This window comes from Emydura macquarii, unplaced genomic scaffold (genome assembly GCF_026122565.2).
Source record: "Emydura macquarii macquarii isolate MOO-44397 ecotype Brisbane River unplaced genomic scaffold, CSIRO-AGI_Emac_v2 contig_2795, whole genome shotgun sequence".
NCBI lineage: Eukaryota > Metazoa > Chordata > Testudines > Chelidae > Emydura > Emydura macquarii.
Genome location: NW_027132932.1, coordinates 5,294,771 through 5,312,152, shown reverse-complemented (window position 1 = coordinate 5,312,152; position 17,382 = coordinate 5,294,771). Strand labels below are relative to the sequence as shown.

The 17,382-nt window shown below is 38.8% G+C and overlaps 1 protein-coding gene across 2 annotated transcripts in view; it reads left to right on the top strand.

Moving 5' to 3' along the window:
• Window positions 1–17,382, top strand: part of EIF2AK3 (eukaryotic translation initiation factor 2 alpha kinase 3) — a 62,572-nt gene that overhangs the window by 21,330 nt on the left and 23,860 nt on the right. For both annotated transcript variants that reach the window (XM_067567728.1, XM_067567729.1), the window contains exons 3-6: window positions 6,770–6,964; window positions 8,808–8,938; window positions 14,466–14,700; window positions 14,962–15,124. In XM_067567728.1, coding sequence (XP_067423829.1) covers window positions 6,770–6,964; window positions 8,808–8,938; window positions 14,466–14,700; window positions 14,962–15,124 — 724 coding nt within the window. The remainder of the gene's footprint in view (window positions 1–6,769; window positions 6,965–8,807; window positions 8,939–14,465; window positions 14,701–14,961; window positions 15,125–17,382) is intronic.

Below are 17,382 nucleotides of genomic sequence, written 5' to 3'. Positions count from 1 at the left end.
TTAAATGATTATAAGTGTAGGAATAAAGGTCAAAGATAGTTACCTTAAGAAAATAAGTAAACACACATTCTAAATCCTAAATCTTTAGTCAAAGCAAGAGTTGAATCAAACAATGTCTCACCCTGACAGATGGTACAATCAGGTTACAGTTCCTCAATACACACGCTGGGACTACCTTTCCGCCTGGGACCACCCTTCCCCACTTCAAAGTCTTTATCTTCCAGACGTGCTTCCTGGTGTTGAGATGGGAGGGGGAGAGAGGCCAAGTAATGTCACCATGTCTCCTTTTTTACCTTCTCCTAGCTGCCAGAAAGATCCTTGCTGTGACATGGGAGTCAGGCAGCCCCCATTGCTTACATGCTTTCTCTCAAAAATCTCTGAGATGGCTGTTGTGCAAGTGGATTTCCATTTACTGGGCCATCAGCACATGTTTGGCTGGTCCTTTGTTGCCACTGAAATGTTGGATGTGGGCATCTCCCACCGCAATGACATATTTCAGTGACATATAGCAATACTTCATAACTCCACATATGATAGCACATACAGTCCAATAGGATATTAATGTTCAACAGATCAAGACTTAAAGCAATACTTCACAAGGCATGCATTGTACAAAACATCATAATTGTATCACTGTGATGAATATGGGGGTTCCAAGATGCTCCTTTGGGGTACAGTGTTACACACGGGACACTGCAGAGAGACATCTCTGGGGAGCTCAGAAACTGGTTCGTTGATCGTTACCTGCAAGGCAAATTTTGAGTGGCAGTCTCAAAGAGTTTGCTGGTGCAGCAAGCCTCGAGCATCAGGGAGCAATTTAGCAGCAGCAAAATTCCCACTTGCTGAGGCAGAGGGGTAACGCAGTGTTTTATGGTTCTGGTTTCCCTGAGGACAGCATCACAGTACACTATATAGATGTAAATAAAAAGACAACGTGCAGAATGAGTGTTCTGATGGTGAGAACTCTGTGGAAAGTGTAGCTACAGTTTTCTTTCTGATGGGCTTATTACAACAGAAATTCCATGTAGACAGCATTAGTGCTGATGCAGAAAATGCTGACTGCTGCTCGTGGCTCAAACAATGTTATTTGGACCTGCTCTGAACTGGTTTAGACATGGTGTTAAGGCTCCTGTAGCTGGTGAAGTTTTTATCTGCATTAGTCCTGTTGCTAATGAATCTGCTCCATTGTTAGCAAATATGGGAAACTTTTTGCTAGAAAATCCTGTTGCAGACACAGCCATTGAAAAAATTTGATATCTTCCATTGTTTATGCCTAAATGAAATCACAGAGAAACAATAAGCAAAAAACACTCCATCACTCATGGACGAACATTTTTCACAAAGTAGTCATTCCATATCTTCTCTCTCAATCCTTGTCCACAAAAGAAGCCTGCACAACACAAGTCTGGGATCTTTAATTCATAACTTTGCTTGGCACTAAAAATCATGGACTCAATAAAGATACTGGATTTATGGGTTGTTATAACAATCTGTAACCTACTGATCCTCCTTTCTCCTATGATTGAAGAGGTGTTAACTGCCTACCTGACTTCAAATGGTCTCTTGTAGCATGTGTTAAGCATAAGGAGTTAACAATCTGTGCACCTTGTATTTAGCTGTGACACTCTGCGTACCTTTCCCAGACCCGAAGAAGAGCTCTGTGTAAGCTCGAAATCTTGGGCAGGTCTACGCTTAAAATGCTGCATCAACGCAGCTGCAGCTCTTAAGTGAAGATACTCTTACGCCAGCGGGAGAAAGTAATTAATCCACCTCCATGAGAGATGGTGACTAGATCAACGGAAGAAGCTCTCCTACCAACATAGCACTATCTATACACTAGGGGTTAGGTTGATAAAACTGCGTCACTCACGGGTGTGGATTTTTCACTCTCATGAGTGACGTAGTTATACCGATATCAGTCTGTAGTGTAGACCTGGACCGTGTCTCTTTCATCAGCAGAAGTTGGTCCAATGAAAGATGTTACCTCACCCACCTTGGCTCTCTAACAGCCATCATTCAGCATTTTTAACATTCTTGACCATATGGGTTAGGCTCAGTCAGTGAGGAGCTGGAGGTGGTCCTCCTAAGAATTGTCACTGATCACAACCAAATAGGCTTGAAAATAATAATAAAAAAAAAATACATAAAAAAATTAGTGTACAATTGTCAAAATTACCCTAATGTAGACATTTTACTTTGAATGTCTTCTATATTTTTGCTATCATATGGAAGTTCTGCAAATCTGAAACAGAAAAATTTGTCATTTTTCTGGCACCAAATTTCACCCAGCTCTAGTGTTTGTACATGAACATGTCACAATACTTGCTTCCTACAATAAGAATTTGGTCATAGAATAAAAAGTAGGAATATTTTTTCTATTAAATAATTTATGGAAGCTTTAGCACTTTAGATATCTTTTAAGGCTCTTCATTTGAGCCCCTTTCTAAAATGAAATGGTAGCTTTACCCATTCCCACCTCAGCCTGTACTGGAATCTCACATGTGATGCCCTCCTTTCCAGTCAACAGTCTAGACTGTGAATTCCCTGGTAGCATGTGCCATTTCTGATTGTTATGCCTTTTTGCTTTTTGTTAAGGCTTTTAGAAATTGCATTACCTCATCAGCCTGCATGGTGATTGTGCAGACACTGATTCCAATTGGCTGCTGGGTATGATACTGCCAGCCAATGTATGAATTTCAACTTAAAAGGTCTTATTTGAGCTCTATAATTTGAAGAGTCTGTGTATTTAAAGTGTTACTTCTGAAGGACATGCCACTTAACAATTATGCGCCATGCTGCTGACCAGTGAAGCTGAACAAATAGTTATTTACATTGACAGATCAGAGGAATGTGTAAGTGCATCATGGTAACCTACTTTTGCTGTGCCAAGAGATTTGCAGTTGACTGCCTGTGTGACTCACTCCTTGGATTAGGAGATGAGGTAATGCTTTTGAGATAGGGGGTGATGTCATTTCTTTACCTGAGTTGCATACCGATGCTGATTTCTGTTGCTCTTAAGGAAAAGTCCCTTTCTGCTTCCTCAGATATACTGGGTTAATGGTTCAGATAACTCTAATGAATTCCGATACTAATTCTCTGTATTTGTAGAGATCTTGCAAGTAAGATGACTTTTAAAATTGTCAACATATATATATATATATATATATACCATTTCTAAACTGAAGGTATTATAAACTGAGAGAAATTTAAAAGCTTTGTATCAAACCCGTTCCAGAACTGTTCACTCTGAAAAAAAACCAACCAGCCAAGTGTCTTCCTATATTCAGATTTACCTCTGTTAAACAGATGGTGTAATATTGTAAATCTGTTTTGGTCTCTGAAATTTGCTGAAATGACAGGATGGAAGCTATTTCAGCATTAGTTCTGTTGAATAACTGATTAAAAAAGAGAACTTACAACATAATAGTATCTGTCACTCAGTCCTCATATTTCTTACTCCATGAACTATTTCGTACTGATGTAAATATACATATGGCCAAACATGCTAGTGAGCACCTATTCATGTAAGTAGTCCCATTGATTGTAAGTACATGAATAAGAGCTCTCCAGCATAATGGCTCCACACAGCTTGGCCGACTGTGATTTTTTTTTTTCCTCGGGCACCTGCTGGCCAGACTTGACATTCTCACACCTGCTCTTTACCAATGTCCTGAGACTTTCCATCCTGGGAGAAAGTGGTTTAAATGCCTTAGTATTCAAGTTTGCATGTGCAAAACAGAGGAGCATCAACCCAGAGAACTCTTAAATGATGGAATTAGTTGAATGGGTGAAAGTAGAATGTCTATTAATTCTCAAGTAGTGATGGACCACTGGATTCATTCCATTCTTATAAAGTGTACATTTGGAAGGCTTTATGCCATCAAATAATAGCTTAGAAACCATCACCAGAAATTTACAGCATTATAAATATTAATGAATAAACTTATGCTATGAAACAGATGTGTTGTAATATTTAACACTTACGTACTGCACAAAAATCTAACTCTTAAAATTTGCTCAAATTGTGTTCAATACACAGCTTGACACCTGAAAGCATTTGATCTTCTGTTAGTTTTATTTTTAGAAAGATACCTTGCAAAATCTTAGTCTGTATTTCATTAAAGCAATCTTCTTTAATGATTTTAAATAGCAACTTTCAACTGTTAATTCTCTCATTACTTTACTTAACTGCATGTTGCTATAGATCTGTATTGTATAATTACTTGTTTTCTTGCTTTAGTTACCATATAAGTTTTTTATTTTAATTATGTACCAGCAGTAAACCAATAAGCAACATTTTTCATGCATCTCACTCCCCCATACCTGACTGGATATCCTATTTTTGTCTTTTCTGTTTTACATTATAAACACTTGGAATTAGGGAACATATCTTACTCTGCTTTGTAGTATACATACACTTGCAGGACTATATTTTAATTACCTCTGCCAATTAAATGTTTTAGTAAATAACTATGCCCAGGAAAGATCTTGCAAACTATAGCATTTAGGTTTGGGCAAAGTTCTGGTTTTTTAATATTGTTTTCCTAGCTGGAGTGTCTTTAAATGCTTGGGGGATGAGATACACACACAAGGTAAAGCCTCTCTGGTCTGCTCAGTTCTAAAGACCTAAACTCTCAAATGGAGTATTTTTTGTTTAGGACTTGCTTTGTAAATGTGATCATTTCATTGCTGTGCCGCTCATGCTTCGGAAAACCTAATGTGAATTTCACTTTGGTTAAATTTCATACGTTCTGGTCGTGCTTGAATTTGAACTGTGGGCCCAGATGTAAATGAAGAAAACTATTAATGGCACAGTGAGAACATATAAAATGCTGGCTGCCATCGTGCTATTTCATTTTTACTCAGAGTAAGATCAGTTTATTATTGCTGAGTTGATTTTTTATTCATATTTTTAATTTTACTAAGGCTCGCATGGTAATTCTAGCATGCAGGTTTAATTGATATATAGCAAATGCTAGAAATCACCAAAGTTTTGTCTACAGCTGAAGTGGTGGTAGCACAAGTGGAAGTTTCTGCAAACATTTTCTAGTGTAGATGCTGTCTTAGAGGCTGTTTTGTCTAGTGGCAAGGCTAGGGAGGTAGGACTTGAGGCTCTGTCCTTAGCTCTGTCACTAAATTGCTTTATAGCCTTGGACAAATCCCTTAAGGGTGACCTTCAAAGGAGTGATATCTAAATATTTTGGGCTTGTTTTTTGCATCTTTACAATGTATAAGAAGCCTTGAAAAGCATTTTGTTAGATTTGTTTTGTAAACATTTTTGTTTACTTGGAAATAAGGAATGTAAAGTATAGTTTTCACTGGCTCTGTTGGAAGATCACTAGTGTACATATGCCAAATGTTTTCCTTGCACTTGCACTTCATAGTATGTGATTTGAATGAGATTATGTTGTTGGGCATTGACAAAAGAGACAGTCTTGAAATAGCATTAAAGTTTGTCATGTTAATCCACATACTGAAGAATTAAGAATTTGCAGATTAGTTTCCAGCTATTCTTGACACAGCAAAGCCATTGCAGTTTCATAGAATTATCTGAAGTCTATCAGGATGATAAGATTGTTAATAAGTCCCCAAGTACTCATTGATAGTGACTCATACTTCCGTGACTCATACTGACCTATGATCTCCTTGAAAATCTGAATGTAGTGGAGACTGAATTCTCTATTCCCTTAAGGACTATTTGACCCGCTGTATGTTTAAAATAAAATATTTTAAATTTAGTAGAACAATATTTTTATTTTTAAAAGTATGTATTGTGTATGATGGTGCGTGTGTTTCAAGGGGCAGGGACGGTTAGACCTAAAAGTATAGAAAGCAAGACATTCAGAAATAAATACGAACTCTGAATTTAACCCTGCTGGGCCTAACCATTGCTGTGGCTGATATGTAGGATAATGTACTTTCTAGAGCTCTCAGTAAATATGAAAGCATAATGGTATAAATTAGAGAGGGTTCCCATATTGCTTCACAGTTTTCCCTTTAATAGAATTCAGCACCCTAACCATACTGGAGGAAATACAGGATTCATAGGTAGGATGATCAGATCAGAAGTGTGAAAAATCGGGACGGGGTGGAGGGTAATAGGCACCTATATAAGAAAAAGCTCTGAATATCGGGACTGTCTGTATAAAATCAGGACATCTGGTTATCTTATTCATAGGTAGCACACCGTGGGCTCTGAAAAGAGCTGAGGGCAAAGGCAGTGCAATATCTATAATATAAAATAACTCTGTTTTGCATCTGACAAAGCTTATGCTGAAATAAATTTGTTAAGTCTTTAAGGTACCACAGAACTCTTGTTGTTGTTCTCTTTTGAAAGCATCACAAAATGGCATGTAGTAATGCCTGTTCACCCTCCTATAGAAATATCATCATTGCTTTCCCTTAGCATCGTATTTTATACAAACTAGATAAACACTCTCCCATCAATTGACAAAACTTAATGATTATAAATTTAGCATCTCTTAAAACCTGGCACAAATCACTAACCCATTTTTTTTCCTTTTAGAAATTGAACATGGCAAGTTTTATTGTTTTTGTTTTAAATGTACAGGCAAACACTCAGTTAACTTTATTTTTGAGAAACAGCCTTTCTGTCTTTCTAATCGTTTAAAAAAAATTAAGGTATGCTCTCATCTAACACCGTACTTTATTCTGAGAAAAATGTTTCTGGTTCTTTTGGCATTATATGTGTGTGTTAGTGTTCTGTTTTAAAAGGGGTCCAATAATCAATTTTATTCAATGCATTTAGGTATTTGGGAATAAGGTGATCATTCCCTCCTTGGACGGAGACCTTTTCCAGTGGGATCGTGATCGAGAGAGCATGGAAGCTGTTCCTTTCACAGTTGAATCGCTGCTTGAGTCATCCTACAAATTTGGAGATGATGTGGTTTTGGTTGGGGGAAAGTCCCTGACCACATATGGGCTGAGCTCATATTCGGGAAAGGTAAACGTTTGACAACTTGGGGAAGTCGGTGTGTTTGTGTATGTGTTTTTGAGAATTATTTCTAAAAATGGAGTTGGGGGAAGGGTTTAGAACTTGAGATCTAATTCTAGTGTAAAACTGCTTGGCACACAAGATTTGATTAGCTATGCAAATTTTTTGGTCAACAAGTCCTGGTGGCTGGGTTTAGAATAAACTTAACCATGATGAATAACCTAGTGGATGCTCTATCATTCAGCTTCTCAAACTTTCAAGAAAGAATTAGATATTACATGAATTTCATTTTAAATTTTTTATTCTTTAATCTAAAAAACAAACAGTTCAAAGCAAGTTGAAAAGCAAAGAGGTGTGTGTGTGCTGCATGTCAATATCTGGTCAGAACTGTACTTATTTCTGGCAAGTTTATTTTACTACTTGTTATAAGAACTGTTATTTACACTTATTAAAGTCATATAAGATAACTAGTAGAATTACCCACTGACTGCTGCAGAAGATATTTTATTTTGAAAATTAAAGCTGGTTGAAAGTTTTTCAGTTTATCAAAAAGCAACTTTTAAAAAATTCACATAAAATTGTCCACATTGTTGAAACATTTTGTTTTTATGAAAAAAGTGTGCCTTTCTATGTCTTCAAAGTTTTTATTGAATATCAGTCAAATGATTATCAAAAGTTTGCATAGCAAAAACCAAATTTTTGCTAAAAGCAGTTTTGAGAATGTTTTTTTGATGGGTGAAAAAGCAGTGTGGAAGATTGCAAAACTATCTGAAAAAAACTGGTTCTGTTTTGAAATGAACCTTCTAAATGTCGTGAAAACTTTTTCATGAGACTAGTTTTTTCTTTTTTGGCCAGTTCTCTTTAAACTAACCAAGTTCTTTAGTGCAGCAGGCTGAATGTAGCACATCTTCATGGAATGGTATACAGCAGTCTCTAAAGATAATGCTTTTGAAGACCCAGGACTGCAGCAATAGTGTAGTAGTGTAGTGCATGGGTTCACTTTGAATCTCTGGTTGACATTTGGATTGTATTTGCTGCAGATGATTTCAGCATCCTTCTTGAACAGGAAGGAGCTCTTTAGGTTTCTACTTGACTTCTGGCTAGAATTCAGAGTAGCAAAGTTGCTCTGAATAGGGAACAGTGGCCTTATTTGGCCTTCCTTGGCCACAGAGTTAGAGTGATCTAGAGCGTTTTGCATGGTGATATTGAAGGAAGGATTAAGGTTTCCTAGAGTGGAGATTTCCACCCACCTTTCTAAATAAAATTGCTCTTGGAAGACCTGAATTATTTTCTTAATTCTAATCTAGTTTCTCTAGGATTAGGAATGCCAGTGTCAGTGCAATACTGCAGCAGGTAGATTAAGATACTCTTAATCACTTTCCAGGCTGATTAGGCAGTATTGAAGGAGTGTTTTCTATTCTATAGACAGCAAAGTAGATTTCTGTATAAGTCACATAAGAATTTTCTAAGAATTTAAGGCCAAGACTTGCAAAAGTGACTAGAGACTCTTGGGTCCCCAATTAGAGACTTCCTAGAGCTTTCTGAAAATCGCAGCTCTCTGAGCACCCATCATCTGAAAATTTAAATTTAGTTCAAGAATAAACTGGTTGAACAGACCTTTTTGAGATGTCTCAGTTGTATATGGCTGAGCACCCGAAAACTAAGAACCCCCAAATCACTAGTCACTTTTTAAATGTTGGCCTATGTCTCCAAATCATTTTGCTGTTAAGGAGCTGAAAATTTCTCTGAAGATTTATTAACTTTGAATGTCATCCTTGAGCTACCTAGTTTGTATTCATGTTAGTGTCCTTTGATATTCCAAGCATATGTGAATTTCTTACCTTTTTCGTAGGTGAAGTACATATGTTCAGCTATAGGCTGTCGCCGCTGGGATGATGATGAGACAGAAAAAGAAGATATTCTTCTCCTGCATCGAACCCAGAAAACAGTCCGTGCTGTCGGGCCACGTAGTGGCAATGAGAAGTATGTACAAGTATAGTTAGTAGTCTTGGAGCTATTCTTAAAACAGTGTGACAGTAGTGAGTAGGGACAAACATGTCCTTAATTCTTATTGTTTCAGGTTAAATTTCTTTAACCTCAGCCTCCAGCTGTGTCATAGATGATGAAATAGGAAAGGATATCCTTGGACATTTTAGTCTACTCTTCCTTTATCAAATGGGAAGGACTTTTCTTTGGACTTGAATACCTCTAGTGAGTTTGCCAAGATCCCACACCAAGGAAGCATTATCATTCTGATCATCCTAACTGTTAAAAATATTTCTGATTATGCAAATTGAAATGTGTCCTTTTCCAGCTTAAGCAAGTTTGGAAGGGTGCTCTGCCGTGGCCCTTCTGGTTCAGCTACCCTCCAGTTCACAAATGAGTCGAAGACCCTCTGGTTTAGTAGTTGCCAGTGCAGTTTATTTACAGTGCATTTGTGTGTCCACTGCCTTCATACCGTGCTTGGCTAGGGCTAGCAGCCTCTGGGGCTTCTCTGCTCCCTGAGAGACAGGTAGAGCCTCTTCACTTCCTGCCCTCCCCCCACCTTTCCTTCCTCTGGCTGGCATATAAGCCCTACTTAGACAGCCTGGCAACTGCCTCCTATCCACTAATCAGGTACAAACAACCTCTCAGCCCAGTTAGGCGGACAGCTGTCTCCCATTCCCTAATCAAGTACAGGTACTTCTAACCAGCTCTAATGCACCTCATAAACTCATAGACTTTAAGGTCAGAAGGGACCATATGACCATCTAGTCTGACCTCCTGCACAAAGCAGGCCACGGAACCTCACCCACCCACTCCTGTAGTAGACCCCCAACCTATGACTGAGTTAGTAAAGTCCTCAAATCATGGTTTAAAGACTTCAAGGTACAAAGAATCCACCACTGAGTGACCCAGGCCCCAGGTTGCAGAGGAAGACGAAAAACCCCTAGGGTCTCTGCCAATCTGCCCTGGGGGAAAATTCCTTCCTGACCCCAAATATAGCTATCAGCTAAACCCTGAGCATGTGGGCAAGACACACCAGCCAGACACCCGGAAAGAATTGTCTGTAGTAACTCAGAACCCACCCCATCTAACATCCCATCACAGGCCATTGAGCATATTTCCTGCTAGTAGTCAAAGCTCAGTTAATTTCCAAATTAGGCTGTCCCATCATACCATCCCCTCTGTAAACTGTTCAGGTTTGGCTTCTACCTCGACTGGTAATTTCTACCCAAAAACAATTCTCTGTAGTAACTCAGAACCCACCCCATCATATGTCCCATCACAGGCCATTGGGCATATTTACCACTAGTTAGTTAGCTGGGGCTGGTGTGACAGAGGGCTGGCTAGGGAGTTACGGCCCAGCACTCTGTCACAAAGTTGTTCTTGATTTTATTGCTATTTTTCAATGTTCTTGTCCCCACCTCTTTACCTTAATAACCTTTTGAATATTTTTATACTCACTGTTTACACTTGTCATTTTCAGTGTAACTCTTTAGAATAAAAACACTTAATTCCTTTAGTCCTCTAGTTCTCTAAACCCGATTCTTAAATCCCTTTATTTTGGCTGGTCACTTCTGAACCTATTACAGCTTCTCTATACTTCTTACAAAACCATGGAAACCAGAATAGTAATTCTTAATGCAGCCATACCAATGCACTTATTTTATATAGAATCATAGAAATGTAGGGCTGGAATGGACTTTGAGAAGTCATCATGTCCAACCCCTTGCCAAAGCAGGACCAAGTAAACGTAAACTATCCCTGACAAGTGTTTGTCCATCCTGGTCCTATAAACCTCCAGTGATGGAGATTCCACAGTTCCCTTGGAAGACCATTCCAGAGCTAAACTACCCTTATAGTTAGAAAGTTTTTCCTAATATCTAATCTAAATCTCCCTTATTCCCTTGCTTATGCCCGTTACTTGTCCAACCTTCAGTGGACATGGAGATCAGTTGATCACCATTCTCTTCATAACAGCCTTTAACATATTTGAAGAACTGTTATCAGGTCCCCTCTCAGTCTTCTTTTCTCAAGACTAAACATGCCTAGTTTTCTTAACTTTCTCATAGGTCATCTTTTTTGTAGCTTTCCTTCTGGACGCTCTCTCCAATTTATCCACATCTTTATTGAAGTGTGGTGTCCAAAACTGGACACAGCTGAGGCCTCACCAATGTTGAGAAGAGTGGGACGATTACATCCAGTGTCTTACGTATGACACTCCTGTTATACTCTCCAGAATGATATTAGCCTCTTCTTTACAACTGCTTCACATTAATTCCTGTTCAATTTGTGATCCATTCGAACCCCAAGATCTTTTCAGCAGTACTACCACCTGGCTAATTATTCCCCATTTTGTAGTTGTGTATTTGATTTTTAACTTCCTAAATGAAGTACTTTGCACTTGGCTTTATTGAATATCACCTTATTGAATTCAGATCAGTTCTCCATTTTATCAAGGTCACTTTGAATTCTCCAAAGTGCTTGCAACTCTCCCAGTGTGGTGTTAACTGAACTTTTATAAGTGCACACTCTACTCTGTTATCCAAGTCATTCATGAAAATACTGAATAGGGTGGGACCCACTTGATATGCCTTCCCAGTTAGAAAGTGAACCGTGAATAACTTTCTGAGTATAATATTTCAACTAATTGTGCACCCAACTTAGTGATTTCCTCTAGACCCCATTTCCTTGGTTTGCTTATGAGACTGTCATGTGAGACTGTGTCAAAAGTCTTACTAAAATGCAGATGTATCATGTCTGCTGCTCCCTCTCTATCTGTTAGCCAGTAACCCCGTCAAAGAAAGAACTTAGGTTGGTTTGGCATGATTTATTCTTAACAAATCCATGATTGCTGTTTCTTATAACGCTAGTATCCTATAGGAGATTGCAAATTGATTGTTTAATAATTTGTTTCAATATCTTTCCAGGTATCAAAGTTAGGCAGACAGGTCTGTACTTCCCTGTATCCTCTTTGTTCACCTTTTTTAGGATAGGTACTATGTTTGGACTTCTCCAGTCCTCTGGGACTTCACCTGTCCTGCAGGAGTTCTCAGAGATAATTGCTAAAGTTCCAAAACTGCTCAGCTAATTCTTTAAGTGCCCTAGAATGATTTTCATCAGGCTCCGCCTCCTTGAGTACATCTAACTTGTCTAAATGTTCTTTAACCTGTTCTTTCCCTATTTTGACTTGCATTCCTTCTCCCTTTATTAAAACTTTTTATGTCCCTTGCTAGATATAACTCATTTTGTGCCTTAGTCTTTCTGATTTAGTCCCTACACACTTGTGCTATTCCTTTGTATTCCTTTTAGTAGTTTGTCCATACTTTCACTTTTTATAAGATTCTTTGTTGACTTTCAGGTCATTAAAGAGCTCCTGATTAGAGCCATCTTGGCCTCTTACTAGTCTTCCTTTCTTTCCTTCGCATTGGGATAGTTTGCTGTTGTACCTCTAATACTTTTGCTTTCAGAAAGTGTGAGGTTTCCTGAAATCTTTTCCTCTTAGATTTCCTTCCCGTGGGACCTTATCTACCATTTCTCTCTTTGTTCAAGTCTGCTTTTTTGAAGTCCAGGATTCTTATTGTGCTTTCCTTCCTTTCAGTCGTGAAATCTATTACTTCATGATCACTTCCACCTTCAGAGTCTCTGCCAATTCCTCCCGGTTGATCAGAATTAAGTAAAAATGATGGTTTGCTCCACCCCACCTCCATTTGCTATATTTAAACTTAAACAAAACTTCTAAAGGCACCTATTCCATAAGGTTAAAATATACAGTACAAAATATAGTATAAAGGACTGGTCATCTCATATTGACACAGTAAATATCCACCAACTAATATAAGTATAAAAAGACCACTCTCAGCCCAAAGTCCCTATACCTCAAAAGCCTAAGGTGGGAGATGGACTTTGCAGCATGCCCTGAAAGTTAGCAGTTCTAGGCTCTGGCAATAGACAGCTCATTCTGAATCTGAGCAGGTTTGTAGCCCCATAACTCCGATTTGGAAGCTGGGATTTTCTTGCTTTTTGGCCAGGAAAGGTATAGTACTAAAGTGTAAGGTAGCTGCCACATTTCTTCTTTCGTTGGTCCCAGAATCACTGTGACATCTGATTCATCTAGGTCAGGGGTCCCCAAACTTTGAACTGTGAGGGCCACACCACTCAGTCTTGCTCTTATGGTAGGCCGGAGTGGCTGGGCCCACGTCACATGGTCGAGGGATGGGGTGGGGCCAGGAAAAGGGAGCGGCTGCCCTGCAGCACTGCTTGGGGCTGGGAGCAGCGCAGCTACGGCCAGGCACTGCTAGGCCTATGTGGGAGGGGGATGGGGACGGGAGCGGGAGGAGGGAGTGGGCCAGTCAAAATGTGTCGGTGGGCCAAATGCAGCCTGCAAGCCATAGTTTGGGGACCCCTGCTCTAGGTCCCTCTATCTGTAAGTTTGAGATCAAAAGCAATATTCTTTCCCTGAAGACACAGCGTGGTAGCTTTGATTTTGGTCTAGGATAGCAACTTTGATTGTATAAATTTCATTAGAAAAATGTAAAAGTTGAACATTATCTTGTATATAAATGTACACATTTTAAATTGGTAGTCCTTGGATCCTAGTAAGTTGCCAATATGGTCCTACGTATCTTTGGGCACCCAAACCTATTGTTACTTATGAATAAATATTTCGCCCCTCTGTCACTCAAGGCGAACTGCTCTCCATACTATGAATGTCTTGACAGTTCTTGTATGGTTCTGCGTAGTATTAGAGAAATGCTTATTAACAGTCTTTCCATTTGTGAAATAGTTCTCAACATTTCTGCCTTTGTTTATTGTACCATAAAGCTAATTGATCTCTGTCATCCAGGATATAGAACTGTCCTGACCCACATTGCTGATATAGTCTGTCTTCAAAAATTCAACCTTGTTTCTAGATAGGTTAGACTGGGAGATGATCGGTACTAGTTACACTGAGATCCTTTTGAATAAATCACAGTCGTAGCTTTCTTTGTTCCCAGAATCCAGTCTCTGGAACCAGCTTAAAATTTCATAAGTGGTAAATTACTTAATGCTTAAGAAAAGCTGCTATATGCCTTAAAATTTAATTTTAAAGTACTGTTTCTTAAATTCTACTTTTTGCTGTTATCTGATAAGATCTTCCTGGTAAACAGCTACACTGGTACTTAACTGACTGATATAGTCCTTAATGCTTGACACACATGCTCCTTCCCCCCTCCATTTCCTCTCCCCACACATCAAACTTTGATGTCTCTTTAATTACTTCAACTTCTCAACTCATAATAGGTAATCTTCAGTTGAAAAAACTGTACGCTTACTTTGTGGCTTGCATTCTGGAAATAGTACAGTTAAGTGTGTTAACACTCCCTCTAGAGGTGCAATTTGGTTCAGCAGACTATTACTGAATTTAGCAGAAATGCTAGTGAAATGTCATTACATCAAGCTTCATTTACAGATCTCTAAGATGTGTGGTTGGGGTTTCCTCTTAAACCTCTTTTCTAGAAACCTTTTTTTCTTTTTTAACTTTAAGGTGGAATTTTAGTGTTGGTCACTTTGAACTGCGCTATGTCCCAGACATCGAAACTAGCGTGGGATTCATTGAGAGTAATTTTAAATCAAATATAAACAAAGAAGAGTCTAAAATCATTTCGGATGTGGAGGACCAGGAGGCTGTGATGAAGGATACAGTGATAAAGGTCTCAGTAGCCGACTGGAAGGTTATGGCTTTTAATAAGCAGGGAGGACATCTGGAATGGGAATACCAGGTATTGCAAAGTATTACATGTTATGGAAATTGAAGTTTTACAGCATTACAGGAAAATATCCTGCATTTTGATTTAATGGACATCTGCCTAGGTGAAAAAACTGTATTTCTCCCTCTAATATTTTGTATTGAAGTTCTATATTTTGAGTTATTGAGCAGCTACAAACTGAAACGGATTTTCAGGGGTGAGAGTTATTTAGAGCAATCTCTGATAAATCTATCAAATTAGTTTAGATTTACTCTCTCCTTGCTTACTTGTCAGTTTTGCAGTCCGATTGCATCTGCCTGGCTGGTTAGAGATGGGAAGGTCTTTCCAATCAGTCTTTTTGATGATACAAGTTACACCTCTAACAGCGAGGTCCTAGAAGATGAAGAGGATCTTGTGGAAGCTGCCAGAGGAGCCACAGAGTCTAGTGTCTATTTAGGTGAGATGTCTGTTCAGTGCCTTCTGTTTAACATTGTCCTTCTCTCAACCTTCTGAAAACCTCAGTAACCCAGGTTGTTTCAAGTTATAGATTCAGAGTTCAAGGCCAGAAAGGACCATTAGATTATTTAATCTGACCCTCTGTATAATACAGGCCAGAGAACTTCAACCAGTTACTTCTGTGTTGAGCCCAACAATGTGTGTTTGACTAAAGAATATTTATCAGAAAGGCATCCAGTCTTTATTTGAAGACTTCAGGAGACTGGTAGTTTGTTCCAATAGTTAATCACCCTTATGCAGAAAATATGTGCCTTATTTTGAAGTTGAATTTTTCTGCATTTAACTTCCAGGTGTTGGTTCTTGATATGCCTTTCTTGTCATCTGCCCCCTTATTTTGATTGGACAAAAAGTTTTTCACTAGGAGGGTGGTGAAGCAGTGGAATGGGTTACCTAGGGAGGTGGTGGAATCTTCATATTTAGAGTTTTTAAACTGAGGCTTGACAAAGCCCTGGTTGGGATGATTTAGCTGAGGTTGGTCCTGCTTTGAGCAGGGGGTTGGACTAGATGACTTCCTGAGGTCCCTTCCCACTCTAATCTTCTGTGATTCTATTAGCTGAATCCCTGCGCATATGAACTTTCCAAGAAGCTACCATGCTAACTTTTTTGTCCTGACTAGATTAATTTAACTTCTAGAATCTGTTTTCCAGGGCAAAAATACTGTTAAAAATCTGAAATGTGTGTTTCAGGAATATTCTGTGCTTTTTGTGTAAAACTTGCTGCTTCAGTGGAACATCCCTACATCCCTGTTAGTAACCTCTTTGGCTAGCCCATTCGTGGAAACTGAACACCAAAGGGCACGAACTCAATCACATCAACTGCATTTAAACATTTGAAAAATACTGGTGGTGAAAGTGTGGCTGGTATTCATCCTGTTCTAATTACAAGCTACAGTGTGCCCCTGGTGATCACATGAATAATTCATCTGATCAGGCTGACCAAATTGATAGTAACAGGATAGGTTGTGAGTTTTATTAATTAATTAATTTTATTATTATTAATCAATCATATCTATTTAAGTCTATTTAAGTTCACCTGTAAAATGCTCTTTGCATTTTGACTGCAATGTGCGTTTATGTATAGTCTTGCAATTTTTGGAGTAATAGAGTTCTAAAGCTTTTTTAAACTGGGATTTAGTTAATGGAAGAGTTTTATTGCCTGAGACAGACTTCTCTCCTTTCAGACCATTGGTTTTAGTCTCATTAAGTTTCTTTTCTGCACAGACTACTGAGACTTAGTTACCATATATGAAATTTTGGCTGAAATTTCTGTAAATTCATTCTCATCCAGCAGTCAGAATTTATTTGATGTGGTTTGCAACAGCCTTGAATATTGTGCCATTAGCTTTCCTTCCCCTTAGTGCCTTTAAACTTATCACTGACTTCACTCTAGGTAAATGCACTGTGGCTTTCTGTTAACTCAGACTGGGATCTGCTATTAGTGTGCTCAGGAATTGACACGACTCTCGTTCGATAATGACAGAAAGGCTTTAATTACTATACTTATAAACATATAAAATGAGCCCCCAAACCAAAAGTCCAGTATATTTTAGTTGCAAAAGCAATTATCCTCACCAATGCAGGTAAGAGGAGGCAATGGTTTCTTAGCAGCTTCCCCCGAGAGCCTGGATCTGTGGTCTCAGAAGACAGCTGGGCAAAATGGCAGGTCTTGTCAGTTTCTTATCCAGAGTGACTCTTCACTCTTGAAGCTTGCTTGCCTTGCTTATTTCCACTGCTTCTCTTTTATATTCTTAAATTCAGTGTTTTTCAAAGCATTTTGGTAATTTACATGAGTAAACACAGGAATTCCCGAAAACAATACAAGAGGGAGAGACCCATGTGTTTTACTTAGTTGAAAGGCGCTCTCCACCTAGATTTGTTGTTTAGTTTCAGTGTTCCACCCTTCAAATAAAGGGGTATTGGGGTTGTTGTGATTAAACTGAGCTATACCTGGGGTGGGATCCAGCCATGGGCTTTAATCATAAGGTATTTTGAGAGATCTGGATCCATGGAGGTCTAGCACGCCCTGCATTTAACGCTTTTCTGTTTACTGCATAGATGAGTTACTCCCAGAGGATAAGTTTATTAGGGAAGATGGTCCAGACAAGAGAGGCAATTAATAAGCAGATATCTTAATGAAATACCAGACATACTTTGAGAATGGAAAGACAGCATGGGTGTGTTGCAATGAGAAATAACCACC